The sequence below is a fragment of the Uloborus diversus genome, chromosome 1, assembly GCF_026930045.1.
Source record: "Uloborus diversus isolate 005 chromosome 1, Udiv.v.3.1, whole genome shotgun sequence".
Classification (NCBI taxonomy): Eukaryota; Metazoa; Arthropoda; class Arachnida; order Araneae; family Uloboridae; genus Uloborus; species Uloborus diversus.
Window position 1 is genome coordinate 85,407,039 of NC_072731.1, and position 15,017 is coordinate 85,422,055.

A 15,017-nucleotide genomic window follows, 5' to 3' on the forward strand; every position below is an offset into this window, starting at 1 on the left:
ATAATTTGGAATTTCAGTCCTGAAAACCTCATCTTTGGTGACATTAGGGAGGTACTTGGATGCTTGTTTGGAAATTTTCCAAAATCAACGGTCTCTAAGAAGGGTTATGCCCTCTTTTGGATCTGTGATTGGTCTCCAGGCTTGAACTGAATGCTACATCACTGCTCCATAGTATCCACACACACACACACAGACAAATATAGTTGCTCTACCAAAGAAACAGCTTTTTTGATGCGCAGTAGCAGTGCTCAAGAAATTAAAACATGCAAATCTATGTGCAGTAAGCAACTTTCTAGCTTAAGATGTAAAAAAAAAAAGTATGCAAACAGACTCTAGATATTCTTGAGTTGCATTTAAATAAAAATATCAATACATATTTTATTAAAGTATGTTTCTACAAATATAAATATACAAATTTTACTATTCATCTTCTTGAACAATGTGCTTTACACGCTCACTAACATATGGAACAGTTCCTGCTTTGCTGTGTGCCCTTCGATTAGCCTCCCTGTAAGAAAGTTAAACATTGTCAAATAAGATGTTCTTAAACATTGATATTGAAACAAATGGCAAATTTTTAATTTTGTGAGAAATTTATGCAATCCATTAATATATGCCAGAAAAAGCCCGTTTGGTTTTAAAAAAAAAGGTCTAAGTTTTTTGTAACGACCCGTAGTTCAAACAAAATTGGTTGTCATAATGCAAATGTACAACATATTGCATGTTTTTAGTCATAGTTAAGAATACTGAAAGAAATTTTAGAAGTTACTCATTATTTTAAAGTAGAATAAAGAAATTAATAAATAAACAAATAATTGAGGATTTAAAATAATAAGTATCACATACAACTTAAACATAACTTTAAAATTACACATTTAACAGCAAAATACAAGGAAATAAATGACAGAAATCAGTTAATTTTAATTTTGAGATAATGATTGGCTTCTAGTTTGTTCAAGTTTTCTTTTCTTTTTTTAAAATAGTAGCTTTGCTTCTTATTTTAATATTGTAGAAGCTTTTTGCTTTTTATACGTTTTTTGATAAAATTCTATCGTTTGTGTAGGGTTTACATTAATTCTTTGACACTTTAATCTTCAAATAACTCCTTTCAAACCTTTAGAAACATAAAATTGTTAAATAATCAGTTTTTTCATAGATGGTCGAGCGAAATACACATAAGTTGAAACTTATGGAAAGTCGCCCCAAAGAGTGCCGACTACGTTTATTTTCATAACGTTTCAAATGACAACTTGTAATACTAATAGTACAGTTGAACCTAGCTAATCTTAATTAGGAGTGGTGCCTGTTCGGATTTCATCAAATTTAGATTACGGGAAGTTCTGATAAACATACAAAAAGAAAAAAAATGCTTAAAAGATATAAGCATTCATAATATATACATTTCCTGTTCAGGACCTGACTATAGCCAGATGGGCCTTTGACGACTAACATAACTTTTGGGGCCCCTCTTACTTAGGGTCGCCATCTCTCCAACTTGAACTCGAAAACATTGTTTTAGTAAACTTTACTACAGGTAAAGCTGGGTTGGGAAGAGGGGGAGGGAGTTATAGTAAAATCTCCAATAATCTACAAAAATTGTTTATCAGAAATTATTTATTAAAAATTTTAACACAATGCATGTAGAGGATTAAAGCAGTCTGTGATCAATATTTTGGGTACAAAATAGTTGATATTGTTAGTAGGGTTACATATAGATGAATTAATAAATTATTTAGAACAAAACATACTTTCTAATTTGATATGATTTAGAAAAACAAGAAAGATTTTTTTAAAAAGAACATTTTTTATATCATAGCTTACTAATTTCTGTGTATGATCCCTCTCTAAAAAGGCTTTTACTTTGACAAAACTATGAGTTTCAAGAAATATTTGTTATTAGATTATTAAATACCATTTTCTCTTTAGCATTGATGTTAAAACTATTATTAATAATAATTTTTAATTTTTTTTTTTTTTTTTTATTTTGAGAGTGTTTTTGGACCTCTTTAAGTGATTGGTGGCCAGGGCCAGCAGCTTTGTTTGCTCTTGCAAGAATAAGACACTGCTGTTACAGAAAACTTTGAAACAGAGTAATATTAATTAATGAACAAATAGCTTTGATTGAAAACTTAATGCAATGCTGCTTATGGGAATTATCCTTCAAAAAGCAAAATAGTTTGCAAGGTGATGAACATGCTTTCTAAAAGTTTAGATTAAAGTGACACACACACACAAAACCCCTGCATATACAGAGTGTTCCCTTTTAATCTGCAAGACATTTATTTTTGCAACCGTTAGTCCTAGATGTATACTTTCAATTGAAAAAATGTTCAAAATCAGATGCAGGGTTAAGATAGCGAAAGTTTGAAGTAAAAATAAAAATTAGACAAAAAATACAAAATTTAACTTTTCAGAAGGGCCCCAGGTCCCCCAACTTATATTTAGGGAAATAATGGAAATAATTTCCATTGTAAACTATTACTGAAACAAAAAACTTGACATTTGTGCAACCAAAACTCAAGGAGATACTCCATTTCAAAGTTTTAAGGGACCATACAGAAGATGAGATTGGAACTTATCGCCCTTTTAAAAGAATGACAGGCCGTCAAAGTAAGAAAAACAAGGTACTTATATTTTTCATTGCTGTTCAAAAATAAATACAAATGTTATGCCCTGATACGCAAAAACACACTACAAAACTTCGAACAATTTGAAAAATTACACTCTATGCACACATATAGTTTTAAACACTTGTTAACAGTTATTTTCCCCCAAAAGGTGTTACTGACAGCGAGTGAAAAGTGGTTTAAGTCACAAAATGCTGTGTTTCATATCTCAGTGAATATATCTCTAAACTTAAGTTAGGGGCCCGTATAAAAAGTTAAATTTTGTATTTTTTGACTCATTTAAATTTTTACTTCAAACTTTCGCTATTTTAATTCTGCATCTGATTTTGAACGGATGCAATTGGAAGTATACATCTAGGACAAACGTTTGCGAAAATAAAGGTCTTGCAGGTTAAAACGGAACATCCTGTATGTATGAGAGTACACCAGTGCTATAGTTTGGCAGAACTCTTTTTGAAATTTGAAAAGACTCACCTGTAGGAAAGGTGATTTAAAACCAATTTTCATTACATTTGCATTATTTTTACAGCAAAACACCAAATTATTTTAGTGGACGACGTCCCCCCCCCCCATGATGATCTCTCAACTACATCACTGGTTTACACATAAATATGTTGCTAAAATACACACACATTTTTAACAAAAATTAATACATACTTTCGTTTCTTAGATTCATGAATGATGCGATGTTCTTTAGCAGCATTATATACATGTTTAGGCACATGTCTATGCCTTGCAATTCTTTGCACTTGTGGATGTTGTGCAAACTTCTCTTTTAATTTTTCAGAATGGTTCAAAGACATACGCTCACGATATGATAGCTAAAACATAATCAAAAAATGCGAAGAATCAAATCTACAGAAAATAAGTGCAAGTATAACAATCGGAAGATACTGAAATTTGTATTTGAAAAGAACAAGTTGCAAAATAAACGTCAAGAAGTTCTCTGATGCCTTAAGAAAACAAATTAAAAAATAACAGACATTTTACGGTAATATTTAAATAAACAAGAAAACAAACACAGTAAAATATGTTAATTTCTAGGCTATTTCACAGAATACACATGAAACATTGCTGCGACCATATTACAAAAGAACCTTTCAACTATTTTAATTTCAAAAACCATATCAGGGACTAAAATTTTATTATTTAGCCGAAAGATGACACTCTTTCAAGCTTTTTGCTTGATGGGGGTGAATGTTTGCAAGAAAGAAGGTGTTGAAATATGGGTTTGTGCATTTCCCAAAACTACTCACATTTATTCCATTAAATTTTCATAAATACCAGTGTTTAATGCCCGTTTTAAGTTCTAATCAGGTTTGAAGGGCAGTATTAGTATTTCTAATATTGTTTTGGAGATTTGTTTCCTCAATAATAAAATTATAATAAAGAATATAAAAGATGGTACTTCCAAATTTAAAGGTTTCTTTTTAGGATGCAGAATAAAGTCTGAGGAAATTTTAAAGCATTGCTCCTATGAGCAGCAATCTTTCAGTAAATTCTATTAGTTTTCCATATCCCTTATTATTTTCTAAATAGTAGACAAGACAATGTGTACTGAAAAAAAAAATAAAAACCAATTTTTTCTCCATTTGTTTGAACTGGTAAAGCTATCAACCGATTTTAAGAAAATTCATGTACTGGCACACGTGGAAAATAAATAATCATAAGAACATTGAGCGATTCCACGTCAGATCAATAAAAAAAGCAAGTTTTTGACCTCATCAAAATTTGATATGAAGATAATGTATGACAAGATAAGTAGTCTTGCCAGTTCTTATTTTAAAAATGTTCGAAATACAGTAAAAAAACTCAAAATGTGCAACAAAAGAAAAAGGGAAAGAAAGAAAAGAAAATTATTTACTTACAAATGATTTTAACTTCTTTCCTAATTACAGTAAAATAAAAATTAAAAAACTAGGTGTAAAACTAAGGAACAAAGCATTTTATTGATATATCATATGACCAATGGAATAGCTACGCTTTCTGCCGCCCGGGGCGGATCTGCAATTTGCCGCCCTTTTGATGGGAAATAGTAATATATTAAAGAGTCAAAAGTGTTTTAATAAGTTTTAATAAAGAAGAAAATATTTTTTTCCTTCTTATTTTTCTTGCAGAAGTAAAAAAAAGGAACTCAGAGCCCCAGAGAGGCATTGAACTCCCTCCAGCTTCTTTTTTTTTTTCAAAATTAAAATCAGTTTTGTGCTTTCTTTGGTGACGTTAGGGGGTTGGAACTTCAAGGAAATTTGCTGAAATTGAAGTCTAAAAAAAGAAATTTTAGGCTATCTTTGGATACGTAAAAATATTGGGGAAGGTTCAGCGGCGGTCCAGATAGCTTTTCAACTAAACTGAAAAACACGTAAATGTAGGCTGTATCTAGTGGTGTAAGGGCCTTCCCTAACTCCAACATAGATTGGATTTTACTCCCGAAATATTTTCAACTTGAAACCAATTTTAGTTCATCTTTGATGACGTTAAAGAGAATAGGTAACGTTCAGGAGCTCTCAAGAAATTTTCTGATGCCGAAGTTTCAAAAACGCAATAGCAGGCTATCTTTGACGGCATAAGTTTCCCACTATTTCCAAAAATGTTGGGAAGTCGGGCGTGTTTCATGTCTCCCTATGAAACTTTTTGAAAATAACGTCCTAAAAACAACTTAAGCCATTGTTTGATGGACAACGTCATATGAGAGCGTTCGGAGGGATGTTTTCCACATGAAATCATGTTCGAAACTGTTGCTCATTTTAAGCTCTTCATCTCTGAGAAAAGGAGGCTTTGCAATATTCCCTCAGAAATTTCTAAAAACGAAATTTGGAGTGAACTGTGATGACGTTAGGTGATTTCGTGCACATTTGTGGTTCCTCCCTTAGAATTTTTTTGAGTTTTTTAAACCCAACTTTGAGCTCTTTTTGGAGACATTAGATGTGATGGGGATTTTAAAGTTTGAAGTTGATGTCCTTAATACACATATTAGACTATCTTTAATCACGTTACAGGAGGGGTCAGGGCTTGATCGCCCTCAGGAATTTGTTGGTATTGAAATTTTAAAAACTTATTATTTGCCTAAACGATGAGATGTACAGGGATGGGGTGGGCGTTATCCATTAAAAATGTTTCGAGACTCAAGGTCTAAAACTGAACTTTTGAACTGTTTGGTTGACCTTAAGGGATAGGAAGGTTTGCTTGCTCTTCTCGAAAAACGTGACACAGCCCTTAGTCTGTATCTTCAGACAAAGGAAGAGAAAAAAACAAACAAAATAATGCTAAGATGTCCACAAGAACAACACATGTTTTGTAATGAGTATTTTACTATCATAATCTTATCACAACCTCAGAATTCAAAAACCTTTTTTTTTTTTTTTGACTCCAGAAAAAGATCAAAAGCATAATTCACTTATTGGGAAAACAGGTTAAATTTTTTGGCATCTAAAGAGTGAAATTGCTGCCCTTCAAAAAGTGCCGCCTGGGGCGGACCGACCCCACCCTGGCTACACCATAGCATATGACTTTCTTACAATACATTGAAGCTTCAAGGTCATTATTTACCATGACTTTTCACTTTGTATATCTCAAAACATGCTTTCTCAGAATTTTTTGTAAAATACATATTTTATTGCAATAACATTATTTATTAAATTGGACTATTCATCCAGTTCCTGTTTAATCCACTACAAAATTGCCTCGTTACCTTTTAAGTGAATATTTACACATTTCTAAAACCACATATTTATTTTCAGACAACAAGAACAACACATCTACACTTAACAACACAAAGTTCTATTCTACAATCGTAACTAGGCACATTAGAAGATCGGGAGCAGTCAGCGCCCTCTATACTGTCTTTACTTTGATTTACAACATCCTTGCCCCCGATGAACAACTGGTTCAGAATTCTCAGATTTACATGATAAACAATAAGCATAATATTAAACAAATAAAATACTGGTATACAAATGAAATATTAACTAAGCAAATGAAAAAAATGTAAATAACTCAATTAAATTTTTAGAGTTCCACAATAGTTTTTACATTTTCCACAATGTTCACTTTTAGTTAGGAATTTCTAAATTATAGAGCAGTTAAATTGGACGTCTGAGAACACACCTTTTTCAGTCTTAACAGTACATGCTCTAATTTTTTTTATCTCTACCTATGAATGTTTCTGTTATCTTACCTAATTTTCATAAGTTGCGTGGAGAATGTTTATCGAAGATTAGCACTATATCGTTTACTTTGAACTCGGAACACTTGTTCGGTTGCACTAAATTTGCAGATCTCAGATCTAGCAAATAGTCCTTTTGCCACCTTAGCCAAGATCTATTCAAAATATTTTCACGATAATTAAACTTTTTTTATAATTACCTTACTTATAGTACTGTTTACTTGTCAGTTTCACAGTTGGTAAGGACATAAGTCGTTTTCCCACAAGGAAATGAGCAGGTGTTTAAGGAAGCGGTTCATTAGCATCTGAATTGGTAAATGTTAATGGACAACAGTTAATGACTGATTCAATTTCTACTAGAACAGTTTCTAGTTCTTCAGTTGATAAAGATGATTTTCCAATTGTCTTTCGCCCCAATAAAGTTTTCACAGAACGCACCATTCTCTCGTAGAATCCACCCCACCACGCTCCTTCAGGGACGATGTACTTCCAGATGATACCTTTGAAGAATAATATTCCTTCACTTTAGGATCACTAACCACCTTCCAAATTCTCTGTAACTCTGATTCAGCGCATTTAAATGTCCTTGCGTTATCCAAGTAAATGATAGAACAAAGTCCTCTTCTAGATATAAATCTGCGAAGAGCAAGTAGAAACATTTCCGTAGTCAAATTAATGACTAATTCTAGATGCAGTGCTCGTGTAACTGCACATGTGCACAAAAGAATATAATACTTTTCAGTACTGTTTTTCACAAAGAGAGGGCCAGCAAAGTCTAATCCTGTAGTAGCGAAGGGCGGCAACTGTTCAATCCTATCTGCTGGGAGAGGAGAGATCATTTGAGTTTCTGGATGTGCATTATACCGTTTGCAAATAATGCATTTCTTCAAATTTGACTTGATAATCTGTCTTGCTTTCACTAGCCAATACGTTTCACAAACTTGAACTAAAGTGTCATTTATTCCGGAGTGCATAACCTTTTCATGACAGTCCTTAACAATTAATTCTGAGAGCTTACTTTTCGATGGTAAAATCTTCGGATGTTTTCCTGATAACTCAAATTCGACTTCTGCAATCTTCCTCCAAGCAGCAATATCCCTTTATTGCTTAAGAAAGGATTTAAATCTCGGATCCTTGATTCTTTTGAAACAGATTTACCGTTCTTCAAGTTTTCTAATTCTGCAGCATAATACTCTAACTGAATTTTTCTTATCCAAAATTCTTTACTTTCTTCTAATTCTTCAGCTGTTAATGGTGTGAATTCTGTCCTTTTTCTTCTTTCGTACATTGCTTGCACATCTTCTTACCCATGCAGTTATTCTGTACAGTCTTTTCAGAGAGCTGAATTTATTCAATAACAAGCTAAAATCGTCTTCATATACATAATTCACTAACACTTGATATTTCGATCTTCTTTCCGCAACAACAATTTCTTTCTTTGTAATTTCTTTAAGTTCTGGCTAATTTTCTTCAGGTAATGTCAACCACGAAGGACCTTTCCATGAATTCTGATTATTCACTAGTTCATTTGCACAACAGCCTCTGGACACTATATCCCCAGGGTTCTGTGATCCTTTACAATGTTTCCAGTTCTGAGGGTTTGTCAAGCCTTGAATTTCTCATACTCTGTTGCAAATGGTTTCCATTTCTTTGCATTTCTGCGAATCCAGCTTAGAGCAACTATTGAATCCGACCACATAACATAATTACTTCCAACTTCAAATACCTTCCTAAGCGTGTCTAAAATTCTTGCTCCAACTAATGTTGCTAATAATTCCAATCTTGGTATACTTAACCTTTTAACGGGTGCAACTAGTGCCTTCGACGTTACGAATCTTACTCCAAATTTTCCATCTTCAATCTTGTAGCGAATATAGGCAACAGCTCCATATGCATCTTCACTCGCATTACAGAATATGTGCATTTCATTTTCAATGCAAATTTCATTTGTCTGAATAGGAATATAGCATCTTGGTACTATCAAGTTTTCTAGTTGAGGAACCTCCGAAATCCATTTTTCTCACTTTATTTTCAGTTCTTCAGTTAATTCTTCATCCCAATCTAGTCCTTGTTCCCAAATTTCTTGCAACAAAATCTTGATTCTTATAGTGAATGCAGCTATTATTCCAATCGGGTCAAATATTTTGCTAGATAGTTGTAGTACACTTCTTTTAGTATTCTTTGCATCTTCTAACGATTTCATCACTTGAGATAAATCTAACTTAAATTCATCTGTTGCTGCATTCCATGTTATACCAAGAACTTTTATCGGTATAAGATTTTCAGAAATTTTCTCAAATCCATTTTTTTTCCCATATATGGCACAATTTTTTTGAATTTGTTCTCCATTTTCGTAAATTCATATTTGCATCTTTCAAAATTTCTCTGGTGTCCCTTGACAGGTCAAGCTTCTTCAATGCTGTTTGATCCACAGATAAAATCATTTACATAAAAATGTTTATTTAAAGCAAAATAAGCTACTGGATGAGATTTCTTGTACTTATTTATGTGATATTTAACTCCTCCTGCCAAATGAAAAGGAGAAGATTTTACGCCATGGGTGCAAGTTTGGTGATGTGTTCAAGACGGAAAATATTTTCAGCCCCCCCCCCCCAACATGCGGGCTTAAGGAAAAATTTGTATGTATAAATGTTGTAGATTTTAACAATGCCAGTTTTGGAATCTGTTCGATTTAAATTTTAAGCCTTAAAATTGTAATATTTAAGTGATTTGACATCACAATTCCAAAAAGTCTAAAATCCGGCAATAAAAGGGGGGGGAGAGGGGTCTGGGAGTCTCCTCCATAAATTTTTTCAAATTGAAGTTCAAAAAAACGCTATGGTAGACCATTTTGGTAAAGTTCAGGGAAAGGAGGGGTTCAGGGACTCTTACATCAATTATTTCAAACTGATAGTCCCAAAATCGCAATGTTGGGCAACCTTCAAAAAATATTAAAGAAGGGGGGGACGCTATGGGCTTTTCCTGAAATTGAAGATTTAAAAACAAATTGTAATTGAAATTTCATAACGATTGTACGCTTTTTGAATGCACTATTGAAGGGATGAAGTTCAGGAACCCACCTTTGGTAACATTTCGAAATTGAAGTTTCAAAAACGCAATTTTAGACGATGTTGGATAATGTAAGGGGTAAAAGCGTTTGCAGCACCCCACCATTAGTTTTTTGCCGATCGTAAACATTTTTATTGTAGCAATAAAATCGCTTAGGACATAAGATTTTCACTTTTGCAACATAAATCAGTTCTGATTGGAAAGTCTACCCAAGGTAGCGCTAACAAACTAGAAAAGAAGGAAAGGTGGGGGAAAGGTAAAGCCGACTAATGATAATGAACTGTCACCATTCCCCCACACAGTCTTCATTTGAAAAAGAATTCTTTTATAAGATAGAATTAGCAATAAAAAATCGCTTCAGTGAAGTAGATATAATTTTTAAACAAGGTACCCTTTCCAACATTCATTAATTAAAAAAAGAAATAGGGGAACCGAATCCTAACCCCAGGCAGGGTTCCCGAATCACATCCCTCTTAAGGCACTCAAATATAGTCTAAAGTGGAGCTTTAAATATTTCAGCATCAGAGAATTTTCGGAAGAGAACTCCCGAAACCCTTCCTCTGAATTCACCACAAATGTCCCAAATTTCAATTTTTAAGGCTTCAGTTTCTAAATTGTTTTGTAGGAATAATACCCCTCTTACCTATAAACATGACTTATGACCGCCTAAAAATTTTAATACTTTAATTTTGGAAACTTTTTTAAAGAATCTTCCTACATCCTTCCCCCTTAAGTCAAAGATATCCCAAAACAAAGCTCTAAAAATTTCAGAAACGAAAATATTTCGGGCTGAGGGTGCGGAATACCCCCCTCCTCTCATTGTGTTTACTAAATGCAGTGAAATTTTTTGTTTAAGGTTAATTTTTCTATTGAGAGAGCAACTCCCTTCCACACATTGCCAATGACAACCCAAAGTTTTAAGACTTCAATTTCGAAAACGTTTTGAGAAAGACCCCTGAATTCCCTAACTCTTAACTCATTCAAAAATAGCTAAAATAGCATTTCAATACTTCGGGGAGAGAGACCCCCCCCCCCGAACTCTTTCCTCTAAGTTCACTAAATTTTACGGTTTCCCCTTTTCATCACCGAAGATTTAAGAATTTAAATTCTAAAACGTATTGAGAGAAAACCTTCGAATTCCCTCTTCTTAAGTCTTCCAAAGATTACCTAAAGCTGAGTACTTCAGCTTTGAATATTTTTTGGGAAAGGAGAACCCCGAATCCCAAGATGGTCTTAGGTTGCGCTTTTAAGACTCCAATTTCGGAATTTCGCCTAAAGAGAGCGCCCTCCCTCCCTCTTAACATTGCCAAAGACAGCATGAAAGTTTTAAGACTTCAATTACAAACACTTTTCGGAAGAGGGTCTCAAATGCCCTTTAACTTAAGTCATTTACGTATAGCCGCAAATAGTTTTTAATACATCAGCTACAAAACATTTTCATGTTAAAACACCAAAACCATCTCTCATAAATTCACCAAAGACTGCCTAAATTAGTGTTTTTAAGTCTCCAGTCTTCGATTTTTTTTTAAACCTCCCCCTCCCCGCTTTTACATCATTAAAGACAGCCTAAAACTTTTTGACTTTTAAATTTTTAAGGGTTTGCAGAGGAGAAATATCGAACCACTCCTAGCTTCAAAAATATTTTCAATTCAGTTTTTCGATATTTTATACTGTAACCCGTGAGTAACCCCCCACCCCGCCTTAGATTGTCCAAGATATCAACGTTTTAATTTGCGAACAGATTACCCTCTTTGCAAGAGCAGCGTTTTTTCGCAAACTCGTGCTCCGTTATTTTTCTTCTTTCCTTTCTCTCTCTCTCTCCCCCCCCCCTCCAATATTCCCAGTCTAGCGAGTGTTAGATTCAATGACAGAATTTAGTGTTTCCTCAAGTCTTTGTCAAAAATGCAGGAACGGTTGCCCATCGGTGTTTCCAACCAGCAACTCCTTGGTCAATGCAGTGAGTTGGAAATAACAGAGCTACACCTAAAAAAAGTGAAACGGCGCGAGTCGAAAAGCCACTCCTCCAAAAGCACGTTGCAAACAAAATGAGCCCATGGCAGAAAACCGAGAGAATGTCTATGTAAATTTGTGGTTATGGAACGGTCCAGTAATATTAAAGCATATTTTTCAAACACTCAATTTTTCTTTTTTCATTAAAAACTAAAAGAAAGTCATCGAATTTCTTTTCGTCATCGAATTTTTCCGTCCCGACCTCCGTCTCGGAAATTTTGTCAAGACGGAAATCCATCCTGAGACGGAAGGTCTTGCACCCATGTTTTACGCCAAAGGTAACCTTTTTGTTCCTCCATATTTGCAACTTCTTTGGGGGTATTTCATCAAACCACAAAAAACGTTGACAGTCTCTATTTTCTTTGGAAATAACTATCTGAAGAAAAGCCTTTCCTATGTCACAAATCATTCCAATTTTATAGTTTCTAAACTACAAAAGAAGAGTTAATAAATTTGGATTCAAATTAGGACCAGCAAATAAATTGTCATTCAAAGAAAAACAATTATTTTCCTTAGCAGATGCATTAAACACAATTCGTGTTTTGGTAGTTTCCTTGTCATTTCTTATGACTGAATGAAGTGGCATTCAATAGCAACAATTTGTATCAACATCTTCTTTAACTTCTTCAATCACATTTTCCTTCACTTGCTCATGAAGGATTTCTTCCTAATTTTTGAGCAAGGAAGGATCACTAATAAATCTTCTTGTTAAAGAAACTAAACATTTTCTTGCAAGATTAAAATTACTAGAAAGATTAATTTCATCTTTAAATGGTAATTTTACTTCGTATATTCCGTTTTTAAATTTAATATACCTATTAAACTGTTCCAATGTCTCTAACTCTAAAGCTGAAGTTTCATCTGTATGTTTTATTCCTAGACTTTCAACTTCCCAAAACCGTCTTATTTGCCGATTTAAATCAAGTTCATTGCGTATTTCATTGGCCTTCAAATCACTAATAAATTCATCTTCACAGAAACATAAATTCTGAATAATGGAACTCTTTTTATTCTCAATTGTGTTGCTTACGCCTGACACACAAAATCCGAAAAGAGTTTCAATGCAATACAAATCTTTATTTATAATATAAGAAAATATAGGAATTTTCTGAAAAAAATATAGGAACTCGATGGAAAATATAGGAGTTTTCTGAAAACAATATAGGAATTTTTCGAAATAATATAGGAACGTTTTGAAAAAAAAAGGATATACAGGAATTTTTATAACAAGGCTAGCCAGTATGTTTTTTTTTTTCAAAATGCAACATTACTATTCGATTAAAAACATGTAATAACACTCCTACCTCACATAAGTGCAATACATACGCATAAATATGTCTAAAAATACACACAAAATCAATTTTACAAAAAGAAAAAGAGCGTAAAACTTTAATTTGTACTAAATAACTTATTAAGGCGTTCTTCTTTAAAAATAAAAAAAATTAGACGAAATTTTTTGTAGGTGTACACAAATCTTTCTTAAAATAATTGTATTACTAATCTAATTCTTGACTGTCTGTTGTGGCGTCCATAATCAATCTCTAAACATAAGTTGCTCACTGAAGATTCGTTCTAGTTTTAAAAGTTCATGCCTTCTACTTTCAAATGCCTTTATTAAAAAATCAGTTAATTTGAATCCAAATTAAGAATCTTCATATATTCAAGTTTGGAATTTTAAAACATATTTTCACAAGCAAAACACATGTGACATTGAAGTTACAGCATTTTGTGCAATTAAATTTTCGCATTGCATTTTGTATATTGCTATTCCAGGGTTCCCACTCTCATTCAAGAAAAGAATTCAAATACTTATTTACTATGCTGTAAATCTTGTGACAGCTCTTGAGCAGTGTTCCCTGCTAAGCAATTTATGATAGCAGTTGTTTCAGTCCAAGCACAACCGTACTTTCTTTGCTACCTACAAGCCCGGGAACATATCTTTAATGAAAGTTTTGCATGATCTGATACTGCAATGGGAAATCTGTGCTCCAGAATGAAATTCGTGAATAAAAGTTCTGTTCTAATTATGTTATCACTTGACGATGCAGTAAAAGCCAAACTTAAAGTTTTATAAGTTGTTAAAACATGCACATTATCTTTCCATGTGCTATGCTGAAATCAAAGTCACATGTCACACAGTAATATCAGGAGTCAATCCAGGTTTTATTTTTTGAGTCCCCATTTTGTGAAAAAGCAAAATATTTGAATTTTCTTTATTTTTGTAAAAAAGAAATTATTGTGAATTTCCTTAAGGTAAAAAATTAAAATCACTTGACGATTTGTAGGTTAAAATTTAAACGTATACGATTTTTTTCCTCAGAAAATTCTCTAATATGATACTTTGTGCATTTTTTTTCTGAAAATCCTGACTTTTCAACACCAAATTCGATCATAGTTGAAATCCACGATTTCCTATGACTTTCAAGGGCACCCAGGAATATATATATTTGATTTAGAAGTATTTGGTCACAGGGTTAACATACCCTTTAGGGAGAAAAAAAAATTCAAGCACTTTTCAAGTCCTTTTCAAGGCAAAAAATTTTTTTTTCATGGCAATACCATAAATTTGTTCTAAAAATATTGCATGCAGGTTTCCCTTAATGCAAACATATAAATAGGTAATAATATAAAAAAAGTAAAGGAAAACAAAATATCCTTTTCTACAACAAGAGACCTTTGATAAGAAAAAGATCTGTGTCTAAAGTATTTCTGCAAATGTGTGAAAAGCTCGGTCATAAAGAAGAGCAAGGTCCCATGAGGTTTAATTTTGCAATCTTCACATTCAAAGAAGCATAATTTATAAAATCTGCAAGCCAAAAATTTAAAAAAAAAAAAAAAAAAAAAACACCTTTAATGAATGCTTTTAACTTTTGTGGGAAGAAACCATAACACCTAAATTCAATGGGACAGCTAGACAGAAGATTATTTCCAATATTGATAGTGGTTTAAACACATATAAGGGCGGTTAGGATCAAAAACACCACTCAGAAGGTAATTTCCGGTGGTACTATTAAGTTCAAAAGTACAAGATGTCCATTAATTATTTATAAGTATTCAAAGTATAAATCAATTATTCGTATGCATGTATTAGTTGTTCAGGCGTTAAAGCATTTCAACTGTCCTCAAGTAACTTTAAAATTTAGTCAGAA

At 33.0% G+C, this 15,017-nt stretch overlaps 1 protein-coding gene across 4 annotated transcripts in view; it reads right to left on the bottom strand.

Moving 5' to 3' along the window:
- Nucleotides 1-347: 347 nt before the first annotated feature.
- LOC129230874 (DDB1- and CUL4-associated factor 13-like) overlaps nucleotides 348-15,017 on the bottom strand; it is a 130,239-nt gene continuing 115,569 nt past the window's right edge. For all 4 annotated transcript variants that reach the window (XM_054865204.1, XM_054865205.1, XM_054865202.1 and 1 more), the window contains 2 exons: nucleotides 3,285-3,448; nucleotides 348-508 (listed from right to left, as the gene is read on the bottom strand). In XM_054865204.1, the coding sequence (XP_054721179.1) occupies nucleotides 421-508; nucleotides 3,285-3,448 (252 nt within the window). In that variant the 3' untranslated portion in view covers nucleotides 348-420. The remainder of the gene's footprint in view (nucleotides 509-3,284; nucleotides 3,449-15,017) is intronic.